This window comes from Helicoverpa zea, chromosome 21 (genome assembly GCF_022581195.2).
Source record: "Helicoverpa zea isolate HzStark_Cry1AcR chromosome 21, ilHelZeax1.1, whole genome shotgun sequence".
In the NCBI taxonomy this organism is placed as follows: domain Eukaryota; kingdom Metazoa; phylum Arthropoda; class Insecta; order Lepidoptera; family Noctuidae; genus Helicoverpa; species Helicoverpa zea.
The window spans coordinates 6,148,664-6,166,007 of NC_061472.1; the positions used below are offsets into that span (position 1 = coordinate 6,148,664).

A 17,344-nucleotide genomic window follows, 5' to 3' on the forward strand; every position below is an offset into this window, starting at 1 on the left:
ATCCAGTTACAGATCCTACTTTACCTAATAAATAAACTGTAAAATCAAGACACACACTTATTCAATCTATATTGTTCACTTATCCAGGCGAGACAAAATTTTACTATCTAATTTAGACCCGGTTTTACTGGTTACTGAAAAAGTCTCTGACAGCCTTTCAGGAACTTATCTGATAGATAAACTATTACTTATTTTTAAGTGTCCTTTATACTACTAATGGTTTTACCTGTGTAGGCACATGATGTATACGAAGGGAGGGGTGTAGAGAGGACGCGGCGTGAGTGCCAGCGTCCTCCAACTCATCCGCCCAAGGAGGCTGCAACAGCCTGATGTCTGCACGTTTCACTTCCACCATCTCCTTGCACAGATCTCCGTCAGAAACCTGGGCAAAATAAGTCTACATATGAGTCGTTATAGAAAATAAAGTAGGAAGAAACTGATTGGGTCGACCAACGTTCATCTGACGAACCATGAAATTTTGCAAATACCTACTGTTTTTACATGACCTACGTTTTACGAAATTCCTAAGAACGTGTGTGAAGTAATACTGAAAAATAATTTTATCATAATCATTTCACCCATAGGACATACACTGCTGAACATAGTCCTCCCCACGGAAGAAGGAAATGGGCTTCCCCCAATGACTTCCAAAAGAACAAAACTAGAGTTTACGTACAGCTTAATTATTTTTTTTTGACTGGTCGCCTACAAGTTATCACAAAAATAATAGACATTTACATAGTGGTTAATTAAAGTTCTACGACTCGTTCGCTTGAAACCTCAATTACAATGGTTTCTAGGAACATAGCGTTATGATTGTTCGGTTTTGCCACATGGCATCATGATCGTTATCCTTTGTGATTTCTCAAAAAAATATTAGTCACTCCATATTTACATTTGAAGACGCATTCTCATTGTACTGAAACAGGCGAAATATCTAGGATTGGAGGTCTTGTATTTCATTTAACAAAAATAAAATACAAAATATGTACTTAGTCCGCACTCTGCATTCCTTAATCAGAATGAAGCTCCTTGCAATTTACAAGGGAAATTAAAACGTTCAAATTTCGTATTTTCTATTTTGTCATATAATTACCGCGTCTTTCATCCAAATAAAAAACACAAAATCCCTCATATATTCTATGTATTTAAACTAAAATAATTTTCTTATTGGGCAAAGGTCGTTTAGATACTGTCGTGCGTATTCGATAAAAAGGGGAAATACATACTTAGGTAATAGGTACGTCTAACTCCTATTAGTAATAACTTTCTTTGGTATGAATAGTGCATACTAATATAAGCACTGCATAATTATTCTAATTTCTTTTATATAACAACAAATTGTCTTTGTCAACTGCATGCGCTGGGCAAAAAGCAATTTGTGGTCATGCAAGCTAGTCAAATATTTGATATGTGAACTACATATTGCATGTTGTAATAATTGGAAGTCCCATACTGTCATTTACAATGGTTTTTTTTCCAATTTTAATATATTTTGGTATTCCCATAAAAAGGAGAAAAAACGTTGCGATATTGTAATACACAACTTGTAGAACGAAGAAAATAAAAGAAATAGTTATGTAATAGTCACTTATCTACATTCGAAAACAACAACACTAGTCAACTAACCAGTAAATAGCTGCGTTAAAAGCCAATTATAACTTTCAAGATAAGCATAGATTTTATTCTATTTTTTTGCGATCAACCACAAAACGCTCGAAGGCATTCATCCGAAACATCCTAGATATCCGATCGCAGAAAAACAACGAAGGCAAAAAGTAACTAATCCACTGTTCCTAGAAACTAAAAACAGTACTATGCAGATCCGAACTAAGATGCCACTTCAACAGCGTCATGTCTATGAACCCAGATCGACGAACCTTTATCATGTCATAAATACCCCAGACGAAAATACCGGTGTTGTAATTCAAACATTATTATCATCGGGGAAACCCTTACTCAGAAACTAAAACAGGATATTATTTAGAAACTAGCTCATCCTTACCTTAACTCTGATCCTTATAGGAGAATTAAGCACTTCGTAGACGAGACCTTCAACGAAAACATTTTGCACATTCTCCCGATTAGCGTCCGTAGTCCTCACGACACACAGCGACCCCATGAGCAGATGGCTCATTTGGGGGCTCGCGTCACTGATCACATCGTTTTTATTCACACCGAACACGTCACTGTACTCTACAGGCTCGCTCTCCAAGCCGTCGAGTTCCACTATCACTTTACAACCTTCAGCTTGACGGATCACTCCCGGAACGTATAGGCCGCGCTGTTTCGCCAGCACCCTGTGGTCCCGCCATTCAGACAAGTCGATGTTGGGGTATGTGATGTACGACTTGAGCTCTGAAGGCGGGGACGAGTGCTGGATGATTGGGGAGGGCTGCAGCACAGATTGCTGATACTGCGGCTGGTATTCTACTGGAAGGGGAGCGTTCACTGTGTTGTTGTTGGAGCTCATTTCTTCCAGAACAGAGGGGTCGAATTTCCGTTTCTTGGGCAAGTTGCGCACAGGCGCCTGTGTCGGTGTTTGCTGTGCAGCCGGCTGAGCGTTACCGCTGCTGGCGTTACCCAGGTTCGTAGGGTTCGCCATAGTTATGTTGGTAGTAGGATGCGTCGATGATTGAGACAGGCTCACTGTGCCTACGCTACTTATCACCGAAGCAGGTATCTAGAACAACAACAACAAAAATAAAAACATGTACATCTAACATGACATTGTTTTACTACCTAGCGAAAATCCTGGATTTTCCTTATTTACATTAAATTGAGATGAAGAACTTGTACACAAAATGCTAACATTATATTTGAATAAACACTCGTTAAATAAATATAAACAGGAAGACTACATTTTTATACAAATAGGCAAAATGTAGCCTCACAATTGCAACCACAAATTGGACTGTCGGATTTTGCAAGAACAAGTTGGTTCAAACAAACGTCACAGTACCTTATAAAACGAGGTAAGTAATAAAACATAAGTTAATTAATGTGTTAAAAAGTAATTTCGACTTATTAATGCTTATTACATGAATAATTAACGGCGCACATTGATATATCCGCCGCCATTCATGGCTAACAGACGAACGCCATGAAATCAATGGCGCGAGCGATAACTCTAATGGCCTTAATGGTATTCGTCATGAGTTTCGTATAGGTAATTCATAAGATATTCCTGTATGGGTATTACGGAGCATTACAACGTAATTTGTGTATAATATCCGCAATAATAAGAACAATGAATTATAGAATATAAATACAATGGAATATGTATATTATGTTTCATATATGATGTAGGAATAGTAATTATACGAAGTTGCAGTTATTTATTATGATAGTTAGATTAGAACCTCGATGTATGACATTAGCCAATAAATTAATAACCAGCTTATGCTCGTTGTTTAAAATAAAATTCAAGCTGGCTTAAAAACAGGTTATACTACACATGACTTGAGATGACGATAATCCATAAAAAAAAGCTAATAACATTGGCTAATAAGGACTCAGTAGTTTACCGGCACAAAAGCATCATATTCATGTGAATATTTTAATAACTACACTCAATAAAAAACTTGTTAAACTGAATTATTGTTCTTAACGGAGATCTAGAAAGATCTAGAACATTCCAGATGGCAGTTTTAAAGCCTAACGCAAGTTAACTAAACTAGCGAGGACATGCCATAAGTTCATTAACTAACTCTATTAAGAAAGAACAAAGGATAGAGCAAACTCAGGCCTGAAAATCCTATAGTTTCTTGAAATGTGTCATGGGCGGCAAACAAGCAGACGGCTCGCCTTATGGTAAGCGACTACCGCAACACGAGTCGCTAGTGCGTTGTCAGCCTTTTAAAATAAGGTCTTTTCTTGAAGGTTTGAAGGTCGCATTGGTTTGAAAACACCCCAAAGTTTTTAAAAAGTATTCCAAAATTCGTAGTTTAGTTACCTGATCATCAATATCAGCGTAAGAGTGCGTCCGTACGTGTGGAGCGGTGGCGGAGGCCTGCGAATGCGGGACTGCGCCCGCGTGCGCTCGCTGCATCACCGCCTCCCGCTACCACTGGTCACTCATCGCGCGGGTAACCGCCTGCAAACAGAAATGTACCTTAGTATTGTTGTTGAGGACTCATTTTCTTTTAACAAGATTGTAGTAGCTAGAGGGATGGAGAGGAAAAGGTAGACCTAAGAAAAGATGGATGAATTGCCTGAAAGATGACGTGAATAAGAAGGGAGTAAGTGTCAGTATGACGAGTGACAGGGGAGCATGGAAGCGGAAGACATATTGCGACGACCCCAAATAAAATTGGGAACAGGGCACGAAGAAGTAGCTACAGGGTGGATAAACAAAGTTAAAAAGCAAAGTTCCAAAAAATAGTCTACTAAAGAAGATACGGCAAAAAACTCTATGAAATAATCTGTACTGGAGTATGAGGTTTTTACAGCACCGATCTTATTATTATTACGCGACTTATGATGATTCATCATCCTCTAACAAGCATGTAAGCCATTGTAGCCTTTGTAACAGGTTGGTAGCACAAACCAACTACGCGGTCCGTATTACAGTTGACTCAAGACTTACTTAAAATTACATCAACCAATTAAATTGATTCAAAACAACTATTTTTATCTTTCTGCAAAGTATGTTATATTTACGAAATAGTACATGATAGTAAATCTATCCTAAGAGGATAGGAAATAATTCTGATAATCGTATTTGTCATTACAAACGATAATGCCTACAATTATCAGATACATGGCGATAGAAGATAGTAAAACAATGTTTTGTAGTAAAAACCTTCAATTACATTTTTTTAAATTTTGATATAAAGCAGTACTACTATCTACGACTTTAGTTGGAACCATCATTTAGCATAAAGCAACCCAGACTGTATCAGATTTGGTTCAGGATATTCTTATATCCAGACTACAGATTTTTACTGTCCTTCGCTCAATAATTTAATCCTCAAAAATGTCTGCGTCAACTTTCTCTTCCTTTCTTGCCGTAACCTTGATTATCGTAAAGTCCTTGAGTACTTTAAAACGCATCTTGAAATAAAGTGGAGTATGTCACTTTATTCAATCAACGTAATCACGTTATTTGATAATCTAGTTAAGTGCTGATTGTACGAGGAAATCAGGAGTACGTACCAACAGTTCGGGATTACTATCAACATTTACAGTTACATTTTTATTCATACCATCCTGAAATACAACTAGAGCAACACTGCAGAGGAATTGCGAAAAAGTACTAAAAAACGCAATACTTTTGCCTCCGTCCAAATAAACTTTGAATAAAATTATAACGTTGGGAAGCTGACCTACATCGCTGGGAACATTAGTCCGTTGATCTATTTAAAACTGAACGAAACAGGTATTGTATCTGAATATTAAGTTTTAGGACTCCTACTACATCTTCGTTCACCAACTCCATTCGCAATGCGTTGTTTTACCGCGCAGACATTGCAAAAGTACGCACGCATGTTACGCGTACTTACATCATCCAACAGACCAAGAAGTCTACATCCACAGTGCATGGGTGGCATTTACAAACGCCAGAAGTTTTGATTGTTTATGTGAAGATTCTTTTTCATATTTCAGTCTCAAGTCAGTGGTAGGTGACAGCTATATGAAAACCCTAATTAAATTAACTACCAGCAGCAGCTGATAAATAATTACATAAATGTGCAAGAAAAACACGAGCCACGTGTCTATCACACATGTCTCACGTTAATTTGCAGTTATTAGTTCTCAACGATAGTAAAATTATAGTAACGACTAGTTTCTCCCTATAATATTATGGAATACAATTGAAGTGTTGATTTGGAGTCACCTGTCATGGACGTGCGTCACTAAATACCAGCATCAGAACACCCTTTAAAGCTACACGATATATTGTTATGAAGAGGAGCACATTATACGGAGAGCCGCATGACGTTAATGCCTGCTGTATCAGTTAATGTATTCGTTACCCGTCTCTAGTGGTCAGCTCCACGCTCCACAGTGAGCTCTGTATCTCGATATCTAGGGTTGTAGCCGTCCTGGTTTCTCAGAACTTGTCCTACTTTCAGATATCCGGTGCGGATATCAGTAACAGTTCTGGATTCGTTAAGTAGTTGCTCCTCACAGCACTCGTTAGCTTATGAATAGTAACAGGACTATAATGTACTCGTAATGTCCACTCATTCTTATTGTATTGTTAGTGAAAACAAACAATGATCAGTATTTATTGCTATAGTGCTCTATCTAGCATGACAACCCTAATGATCAAATCAGTATGACCTTATTGAAGCACGATACGTGAACGTAAAAAGCCTAAGATACGAGTTTACACTCATGACAATAATATTAATATCCTGCGTAGAGATAAACGCCTTTAGACAAAAATATACTTTGTCACATTAACAATAGAGAGTGTTACAGTGTGCAGGATTTCGATAAACTGAATCACAGTAAGTGAGTCATAAAACCTGCCAGTCCGTGTATTTAAGCTAGTCGGAATGAAGTGCCCCATCGTAATCTCACGATGAGAGTAATTTAGTTGCGATTCGACCGGCTCCGTCCTAATTTTGCAAGCATCCGAGTTTTTCACTTAGTTTTATTTTTAATCTAATTCCTAAAGTGGAACCTGCTCTCTGGTCTGACAGTTTAACTTGGACAACGAAATGGTTTTAAAAAGCAAAGCTAAAATAGAAAATACAGAGTGAAAAAATCCTATGTGTGGATATGGGTTTCATTTTGTATAAATAACAAATAAAATTTTACAAAAGAAGCGATGTTGGTTGGTGCATTGCACAGTTATATTTGGTGAAGTCGTTACGGAGTGTGATTTCATGGGGTCAAGATCCTGCTGAACCCACCCTCCAGTTCGACGGTAGATCTGTTGTCTGTTCAGTGAAGGTCCTAATCTCTCTAGTTGAAATAGTGTCAGTAAAATACCTATAACAGGAAAACAATGTAGATAGGAAAGGTCAGAGCAATAAAACAAACAAGATGCGGGTGCGGAATATCTGATTCTAAGCGTAATTATGCGACTGTACTCTATTATTATAACAATTTACGATGTCTCAGATGCCTGGCAGATACGACTGTTTAGTTTTTGGAACCAACGCCTAACAACAAAGAACTCGAACAGTCTCCTGGAGACTATTACGAGATTTCAGAGGTGATGTTTTTCTTACTAATACAACGCTTATATAGGTATGCCCTCAGTTTTCTGTTATATATACCTGATAACCCAGCTACCATAAACCGTCCTGATAAAACGAAGGGCTCAATGTATAGTACTACTAATAACAAATGAATCATACATAATTTTACCTGTGTTAGATAAGTGTATCATTAAATAAAGTTGATTATAGCAAAACCCTAATTGCCACGTGCCGTCAAAGTTCCAGCCAGACACCAATTTATTATAGTACACCAAAACTTGTTATATGGCTAGATACTCGAGACAAAAAAATAAAGGAAACCGGTGATGAGTAATGGAATCAAAGACATAGAATACCTACCGACCGGCAGTATTATGTTCTCTAGAAATGCTTAATTTAAACGTAGAAGTACCATGCAGTGAGATAAATCTACTTAGTACATTAGCATTTTTAATTGACGTGAGCTTATTTTTTTACCTTTTCCAGCAAATGCATTCGCAGCACTTCGCTATTTTAAGTAAATTCAAAATAGATTCAGCTCGGATCAATAACCCGGGGCTAGGAGGTCTCTCTTTTGTTTAATTTTTATACGCGGAACCGACTGACTGTATTCCGTCCAATATAAATGAATGAAATAGGAATTTAATCTAAATTGGTGTTTGCGGTATCTGAAAGATTGCAATAGGTTTACTCACTGAAGTTTCGGATTAAATCAGCATATACTGTCCGAAATTATGATTTTCTTTGTCATCAAAAAAAAAATACAATAGTGGGTGGAAGATTGATGCAGAACGAGCTAGTTTTGACAACCATCTTAGTCAATGTTAATGAAACTTGATGACGAAAACCCAAAGTTTGCAGTTACAACGAAATAACCCATGGAAGACAAAATTGGAGCCCATTTCATTGTGGTAGAGCAGTTAGCGTTCAAACTGAAATAGGCATTACGTCTTTTTTTATGCATAATGATTATCTCGCCTGAGGCTTCTAACGACCATTGCGTTGCTACACCTATATACAGTTAAACTTCGGACAGTATTGAACGGTTAAGCTGTCAATATTATCCTCAGTGTTCGAAGGCTGTTTACTATGATTACTCCTACGTAAAAGTAGGTTTTTATACAAAGGTAATGTAGTTTACTTATGGAATCAAATAAAGATATCGTGCGTGTGCCTGTGTGTAGTTAAATAAACATGAACAAAAAAATGCGACTTTTATTATAACACTCATTTTGATAGAGAAAAAAGGAAAAATAATCTAATGTTGCATTCAAAAATAGTATGGTGTAACAATTTTAAGAATAAAAAAGTAAAATAAAAACTAAAACTTATTTTCTGATCGATAATGATAGTTTTTTCGTCTCCATTGGAAATCATCATTAGCCTTTTTTTTCTGAAAATAATGGGTATTTAGTAGGCCTCTAACTTAAGCCTATCCATATAATATGTTTGTCAATAAAATCACGTTTCAATATCGTATATTTTTTTATCTAGTATCATACATCAGCTCAGAATATAAATTGCCTATTATAAGCCTCCTAGCTAACTGGTACAGTCCCCAGCAAAAATATGTCGACGTTTTAATACAAAACACGAGCTGGGGCTTTACTTTTTAATACCCATATGTTAAAGAAGCCATTTTTTAAGATTATTTGGAAATAAATTATTCAAATATTCTAGGTATGAAAACCAGACAGAGAGAAAAAAATTAACGATGTAGGCACGTTCTCCTTAAAAAATACTATTTTAAGGCTTAATTCATATAGATAAATTATGCCATTAAGTAGGTATTAGTTTTTTGCGATACTTATGTCCACATGTTGTAGATTTTATTCTTCTGAGGATTCTGTTAATGCTATTACTACAGTTTTGACATTTGAAAGTTACCATCTCAGTTTCCTGCCATTTTCCCAATTTCTCATTTGGGGACGGCTTAGCTTATTCTCCCTCTTCCATAATTCTGCATGATGGCATCTCACTAGAGACATTCTTTTCAACCATATTCTATTCCATCCATTGTTTTGGTTGTTATTATCCTCTATAACTATCCATATTCATATTGAACACAATGAAAACTAATTTGAACTTACTATGCTAAATTTGTAAAAAAGTAGCTGCTGAATTTCAACCATAATATTCATTATAAAATATTAATACTAAAGACCAAAAACAATGGACTTGTATTAAAGGATATACAGGTACCCAACCAAGAGTTTATGGCCTCATTTTAGTCTATAGAAACTTGATATGTAACCGGAATTTTCAGACATGTTCAAACATGTTCGAGCCGTCCCAAGCCGGTGTAGCCTTGATCAATGGTTCTCAAATGTGTGTAATGAATATTCCTATTTATAACTGAGATAACACAAAAGATTATGTATTTGTGTACAAAATATAGCTATATTTTATGAGTCATAGTACTGCCTAGCTATTCTATGTGTCACTTTTATTCTCATTCTACTGATGAGAGCAAAATAAATGTTTATTGCAATATATAGCTAATCTTGTTTCACATGAGGTTTTATGCTTATAATATTTACCTATTTAAGACTGAATTTATGGTAAATAATAATGCTGGATGTACTCGCACTGTAGTACTCTCAATTTAAAATGATATGACATTTCATTGTGTTTATACTATAATACCTGTCCTTTACATTACCTTATTCCATATTTCTAGTAGTTGACTTTGTACTTTTAACATGTTTGATATACCTATATAATTAAATTCTCAATAGACAAGATGTTTGTGTCACCTAGCCCATTAAAACAATTGACATTTGACAGATCTAAATATCACAAAATAGTAAGATTCTAATTTCAAACTTAATCATAAGAGTAATGAACTGCATAATGTTGTGAAATGAATAGTTAATTGAAATGTTAGGTTAATCTTTAGTAACAAAATCTATTATGTACCAAAAACAAATGCAGTAGAGATTCTGTTTTTAAAATGATAACTATTCATTTTAAAGATATGTTACTTACTTTAAAATCTGAAGTAATTTTAGATGTATATTTTGCTATTACATGAGTATTCTCACGCACCTGTATAGATTATATAGGAAAGAAATAACTTTTCAATCACATTCTGCCACTATAAATGTTATTGTATCTTGTACTTTTTATTGACTGTTTGCGTGTGCTCACTGCAATACTAATGTCCTGTTATTTCTTAATCATAATAAAATTGAATGATCAAATTACTTATCACCAAGATGTTTACTATGACATGTCCATTCGAAAAGATAAAATTAGCCTTACAGATTGATAACAACATGTAAGGAACTGTAAAGATACGCCAGAAACAACAAAAAATGTGTTCACTCACAGGTTTGAGAGTAGTGGCCGTGATTAGCAACCGCACGATTAATAAAAACATTTGGTGGTGCAAGGCAGCTACTGCACTGGTGGAGTGTAATCAGCTGATAAGGACGATGTAAACGCGCCCGCTACGTACCTACATAGGCGTTCTGCACACGATCGGCGCATGCTTACAGATTTAACTGAAATCAATTAGCCCAACGGAACGTGTGTGCCGCGTACCTAGGCGGCAGTCGCGGCCGCTGCCGGCGCGTGCTCCTCGCGGTGACTAACGAGACCTGCCACCACCACGGCTGCGCCACACGATGCACAAAATCGAATGCCATTACTTATTCACTGTTGCATGTTTATTGTCATGTGCGCCCTACATGCGCAGACATTATATTTAATTTCCTCTCTCGATACTACTTGATAAGCAATACTCACCGTCGCTTTCCATTGTCCACAACGCGACGCACAGTGTAAACAACCAAACCACATAATAAAACAAAATGGAAGTCCGACTCGCCCGCACCGAGATGAGAAATTTTATGAGCGCTCTCGAGTTGTAAAACGTCGTTACTATCCTATCGTAGTATTTTAGCAGCCCCCCTCCAGTTTATTATCTGCCGTCACCAGATTAGATGGCTCACGATCACAAAGCAATATGTCTAATTGTTCACCGAATACACTTTTAACAATAAACGAATAGTCAAATGTCGATTTACACTAAAATTAATGTCCACTTGAAAATAATAATCATTGAAGCGTTTGACGTCCCAAGACACAACACCCACATCAAAAAATTCTACATGGCGACTGGCCTGGCCCAGCTTTCAATATTTTCCACTCGAACATATCCCTGTTTCGCTCGTTCACCATTCATTTAATTATTTCTCAATACGAGTAAGAGAGACAGCGATATATAAATATTTCCTATGTATGAATAGAATCGGTGTTGTGAAGTGTCCCTCTCCCCGGCGATGGCCGAGCCGAGTTGAATGGACCCGAGAAGCGTTCAACCATTGGATCGATGACGGTCACGTGACACAAATATGTAGCGCTGTGCTTATGCGCGCCAACATTCAAACGCCCATAATACAGCGTGCTTCATTTTCATTTGTCTATCTCCTTTTATTTAATTCTTGGTTGTTCTTTCTCAGGCTCTAGATTACACAAGGGAACAAGATTTTTGTTGCATGAAATATTACGACTAATATTGCATATTTTTGAGCTGCTAATTGAAGATCTGAAGTCAGAATTGCTGTATCAGCTTTAGTTTTTGAGATAACAACAAACGTGATTTTCAAGAAAAACACAATTTTATTAACCAAAAACAGCAGAAGAACAACAATTAAGCATCAAAAAACTTTATTTTATAAGATTTTCTAGCTTGATTCGGTTCACTAGGGCTATCTTTTATGCTACAACAGTAGATTGCCATCATGTTGGCATATTATTCCAATGACCCTGGGACCGCTTTTCCATAGTCCGAATATCTTGATGGAACCGTTCGCCTTGTTCTTCACTGAGATCACATAGATTTTCAGGGAAATGGTCGAAATGGCTAAGGAGGAAGTATACCTTGATGCTCATATTACAACCAAGCCAACAACATCTGTTCAAAGTGATTTGAATAAGCTTTCATCCTTTTTGTTTGATAGAAAATTTTGTGCAATCCAAACGAATTTGTTTCAGGCATTTTTTTCGATATCGGTCATGTAATTATGAAACTTACACTTATATCAACCACCTTATTTGTGGACCATCAGAAATTCCGGCTTTTAGTTTCTCTATACTCAAATTATGGGACTTTTTAGATATGTATTGAGCATTTTTGTTCAGAGCTCTTACAAATTGTTTCATGAGCCCAAGTTTGATGTGCAAAGGTAGCACCTTTATTAAGGTAAAGTAGTAGAGAACAAGTTAGGGTAAATCCATTTGGACCGTTTTTTTTTTTATTAATACCGTTCATATCAACCACGCAGAAAAACTACCTAATGATTCGAGGGTTCTCGCCAAATCATCGGTGTTTGTTACTTGAAATGGGGTCTTTTCCTTTTTTTCATAACCTTAAAGACTCGACGCATGTTTTACATACCATTTTAGACACCCAGAAGGTACCTGTCGCAGGTGTCCAAAGAACTCAAAGTACACCCGTTTCAAGAACTCCGACACGCTTAGTCTACAATCTTTAAATGTAGGTATATTCACCACAAATACTACAGAAATAGTTAGTATCATTTTTACAATTATTTTGCAACATAGAAATAGTAAAAATTATATACTTTTTAAATAAAATGCTCTGTTTTATGAAATTTAAGTGTAACTAGTTCGAAAATACGGTCAATAGCTGTATCTCAAAAACTAAAGCTGTTAGAAAAAAAATGTGGGTAAATTTAAATTAGCGACCTCGAATTAGTAAACAAAAGTCATAAAATTTCATGCAACAAAAAAAAAGTCTTATTTTGTTCCCTTGTGTTATCAGTGTATACATTTTTTATTCATTTCGGTTCAGTAGTTGTGGTGTCAAAGAGCGACAGAGAGACAGACAGATTACTTTCGCATTTATAAGCCTCATAGTGTAATAAATCTCTGGTCCAAAATGCGATATGGACTTATACGGCTGGTCTATTGTAAAAGTAGAGCGAGATATTTGCGAGTATAGATTATTTATCCAAATCACAGTATAATGTCCTGGTTTCTCTGACTTAGTACAATCACTCTGTCTTTAATTATCTACTCTATACTTAGAAATATTATAATGGAGTTTATTTGCTAATCTCAGGATCTACTGGTCCGATTAAAAAACTAGGCTAAAACTAAGGCTATTAGCTTAGGTACTTGTTACCATAGGACTATATTAATATATCAATAAGTAATATACCCACCCAAAACAAAAATGTGAAAGACGGCCAAGTTCGATAATATAGGAATGCTTCGCCTATAAAAGAAGTGAGATCTGAATAAGTACCAAGTTCCATACACATACCTCAGTTAAAAATAGTTACTTTTTAATGATGTTACTTGGCAAGTTTTCATACACCGTTATAAACCTACTAAACGCAATGAATCAAGTATTTAATTTTCTATTAAAACTTGCCAAGTAACATCATTAAAAAGCAACTATTTTTAACTGAGGTATGTGTATGGAACTTGGTACTTATTCAGATCTCACTTCTTTTATAGGCGAAGCATTCCCATATTATCGAACTTGGCAGTCTTTCACATTTTTGTTTTGGGTGGGATTTCATTTATTTTTGTAAGGTTGTTTATTTTTATTTTTTCTTATGATGAAGTTAGTTAAAGAAATGTCTCATTTATACTATCTTTTAGATTTTTTTATATGCACTATGTTTCTTACAAAGAAATGAACTAGATTAAATAAATGGACTAGATTTACCAACTGACTGACATGACATGTTATCATATATTATGTTCGTGGATCAAAGTTACACATTCGTTATTTTCGAAAGTGATTCACACTCGGCCGTTTTCGGATTTTTACTTTACTTCGACTAACTACAAACCTTTGTACCATTCGAAGATATATTATATAAATATAGATAAATTTAGTAGTTTTAGTTCCTTAGGGGTATAAATTTACACCGGGTATAAAACACCTTCATTATTTTGAAACCGACTCACACTTGGCCATTTTCAGATTTTTCCCTTTACCTTGACATAAAGACCTACCTCCATGCCAAATATCAAGTCAATACGACCATTGGAAGTGGTCTAGGTTTTTGATGAGTGAGTCAGTGAATCAGTCAGTCAGTGAGTGTATAGTAAAAATAGCTATTTTCTGACGTCAATATCTCAAGACCTACAATAGGTATATTAATGAAATTTTGTATTTTAGATAAGTGAGGGGGTCTCAACAGATACTAGAAATTTGATATGCATAAATAAAATAGATTTTGAGTTACAGGGGGGTCGAATTTGGCCCGAAATGGTTCGTGTAATATAACCCACGGCCGGTGTGTCGCTTTTTTTGCTCGAACTTGGCGGACACACTGCCGTGTGTCTAGATATACCTATGTATTTTAATTGATCATCCTAGCTTTTTATTTTCTATGCCTATAATAAATAAATTGGTACCTACCTAATAATATCTCTGTATAACTATGCCGAAATAAATCTGAAAATTGGTAATAATATATGGATCTCTGTATATACATATATTTTAACTACAGAATGGATTTTTATGAAACTTAGCGGGAATAACTTCTGCGTTATTTTTATCCATGTGTAGACTAGTACTTCTCGAAACGCGGGTAAAATGATTACAGTAGATTTCATGATTTAGTGTAGCCAAAGCTAAACGGCTCAACTGATTCCGGTACAATTGAGTAGGTATTTATTTTGATCATTTCAGTTAGTCCTGCTGAACGGTGGACCGACGATTTGTAGAAGGCAGGCAGAGACGATGTATGCGGACTGCTGTCTGCTACTTATGAAATGAAATCGTTTATTTTGCAAGTTGGACATTACATCACTTTTACACGTCATTTTAAGAACGCTGGGGTCGGCACGTCCTAACTGACTGATCCCTGAGAAGAAACGCCGAAACAAACTCAAGGGTTAGTCTCTTTTAAAGTCCAATATTTTAGTTATGACCAGAATGGCGTAGATTACGGGAGGCCTACGTTCTGGGGCCCGATTCTCCTAAGTTAATAATGTCAAAATTGAATAGAAATCGAATCGCAATATGATCGCAATAGCAGTTTTAACCATATCGGGCATTCTGGGGCCCGATTCTCCTAAGTTAATAATGTCAAAATCGAATCGCAATATGATCGCAATAGCAGCTTTAACCATATCGGGCATTCTGCTACTAATAAAAGACCAATCGTATTCGATTGACATTTGATTGGTGTGCGATTGGTCTGCTATTTTGGTGATTTTGGTCTATACGGTAGTTTGCTCTACAATCATATTGCAATCGTAAATCATTGGCAGACAAAATGATTCATTATTGAATGACAGAAAATGATAAAAACGTTTATTTCAAAGAAAAAATAGCGGAATGCCACATACGCTTCAATCGTAATCGAGTCGGGATTGGATCGCAGTCGAATGTGAATCGACATACGATTAAGTAAAATTAGGAGAATCGGGCTCCTGCATATTTCTCCTCTCATGTATAATTTCCATATTTCATTGCATTGACAACGAAATATGGAAATTAGTATTTGTTATTATTAAAACCAAATTAGTAGGTACCTATTTGTAGTCGTTTTCAGAGATTACATAATAATTTAACAGATGTAGAAGAGACATGAGCATTGATCACCACTTGTTTCTGCAAGGTGATTTCTAGTGTTTTCAGGTTTTGATTTCTGATTTAACTGGGAATCTAAATTCCCAGTAGTACCAACACATTTTGATTGTTATCTGTCCTCAAACCTAAAGACATTCAGATTGATTTAGTTGATTTTCAGGCCTCTGGCTGGAAGCCTACAAATTCTAGGCATCCACAGGGAAAAGACCGGTTAAGCAGTGCACAGCCTCCTCGGCTGAACAGCGAGATGCCATACCAAAAAAAATTTACTTTCAGTTATTGGCAAACAGTCAACTATATATGTCCACGAAAAAATATCCCATTTACTATATTCACAAAAAATAAAAACACAACTCACTTTTTGATATACTTTATTGTGTACGAAAATATATCCTACTTACTTAAAATTAAGTAATGACTATAAAACAAGTCTGTTACAACTGAGAAAAAATAGATAAGTGTGCTTTAGAATGTTTTATTATAGAAGCAAATTATAATTTTTAACCCTACATTACCATCGTGAATCGTAAATAAAGATCTCCATATTTATTACTGCAAAACAGCAATATTTTTTTTGATAACTTAAAAATAATGTCTTAGTATTTATAAGAACTCTTTAGCTTACTAGCAATTTACTCGAGTAATAATCATTATTTTAATTTTTTGCAGTTACATGTGTTACTGGTTGTCACTGTAGTTACGTGGAATTATTTTTTTTAACATATTGAAGCGTTACATTATAAATTAGATGCCAAGGCCAAACACGGAGACAATACAGTACATAGTTTTGTTTTCCCAGCGCACGGTGCATGAGCCATCAGTGTTATTGTCCCAAAAACAAGAAGACGCTGTGTGTAGACCTGCACCATTCTTTTGCATAATTGTGCATGTCACTGAAATGTTAAAACAACATTAATTAGAATAAAATATGCTTCAATTAGTGACATCCAACAGGACAATTGGAGCTGAGATAACTGCATTAGCGCAGAGGCGCTACGCATCAGACAGATGTACGTTTCAAACACCGGTGAACATGTAGGTAGGCACCTACCTACTTTCAACTTACCTATATATTTGTAAGGTTTTTGTAACTTGGTAAGTTGTCCCAAACAGGATTCTACAACCGCCGAAGTCCATTGATTAACTTTGTTATGCTGATAAGCGGTCCCTCCGATAGAATTTTCAATTGCTTCTTTAATAATTTTACTCACATCGTCCACAATGAATTGGTTCTGAAACACGTCATGTTGGTAAAAATATGAATCAATATTTACTTCCTACAGTTAATGAACGAGAGCCCGTGCTTACTTCTTCAGCTAAATCGTTGCATTCTTTGACTTCCATGATTTTTAACGAGACGCTTTACGGGTGTGAAGAGTTTTCTGGAATTCGTTTTATACAAAAACAACAAAATTTTTGACGCTACGGAAAGAAATCAACTCCCAAATTGACGTTTGTAATTTTTGCTTTAGGTTGGTAGTTCCTAAAAATGTCTATGAAAATAGAGAGGCTAAAAACCGATAAACTACACTACTGTACAGCACCGTAACCGCTCTGAAAATATAAGCTGGTTGCACTGTTTGTTCTTTATGGTTTCCAT

General features: G+C 35.9%; 2 protein-coding genes across 9 annotated transcripts in view; both read right to left on the minus strand.

The window, feature by feature from the left end:
- Positions 1-11,282, minus strand: part of LOC124640621 — a 41,630-nt gene extending 30,348 nt beyond the window's left edge. For 7 of the 8 annotated variants that reach the window (XM_047178478.1, XM_047178473.1, XM_047178477.1 and 4 more), the window contains exons 1-4: positions 10,908-11,282; positions 3,956-4,096; positions 2,006-2,683; positions 227-382 (exon numbers count right to left, since the gene is read on the minus strand). In XM_047178478.1, coding sequence (XP_047034434.1) covers positions 227-382; positions 2,006-2,683; positions 3,956-4,051 — 930 coding nt within the window. In that variant the 5' untranslated portion in view covers positions 4,052-4,096; positions 10,908-11,282. Of the gene's footprint in view, positions 1-226; positions 383-2,005; positions 2,684-3,955; positions 4,097-10,617; positions 10,651-10,907 lie in introns of those variants that run through there. The other variant, XM_047178472.1, reaches the window with a different exon arrangement.
- A 4,816-nt stretch (positions 11,283-16,098) lies between these two features.
- On the minus strand, positions 16,099-17,216 carry LOC124640876 (dynein light chain Tctex-type). Its single transcript, XM_047178832.1, has 3 exons — positions 17,053-17,216; positions 16,811-16,976; positions 16,099-16,637 (listed from the first exon to the last, which is right to left on the minus strand). The coding sequence occupies exons 1-3, from the start codon at positions 17,086-17,088 to the stop codon at positions 16,489-16,491; spliced, it is 351 nt and encodes a 116-aa protein (XP_047034788.1). The 5' UTR covers positions 17,089-17,216; the 3' UTR covers positions 16,099-16,488.
- Positions 17,217-17,344: the final 128 nt, after the last annotated feature.

What these genes read in the sequence shown, in the direction of transcription:
- LOC124640876 (XM_047178832.1), bottom strand. Translation starts at nt 17,088, where the DNA reads ATGGAAGTCAAAGAATGCAACGATTTAGCTGAAGAA. An exon ending in GCAACGATTTAGCTGAAGAA is followed by an intron (nt 16,977 to 17,052) that starts GTAAGCACGGGC and finishes GACGTGTTTCAG; the next exon opens with AACCAATTCATTGTGGACGA. An exon ending in AAAACCTTACAAATATATAG is followed by an intron (nt 16,638 to 16,810) that starts GTAAGTTGAAAG and finishes TTAACATTTCAG; the next exon opens with TGACATGCACAATTATGCAA.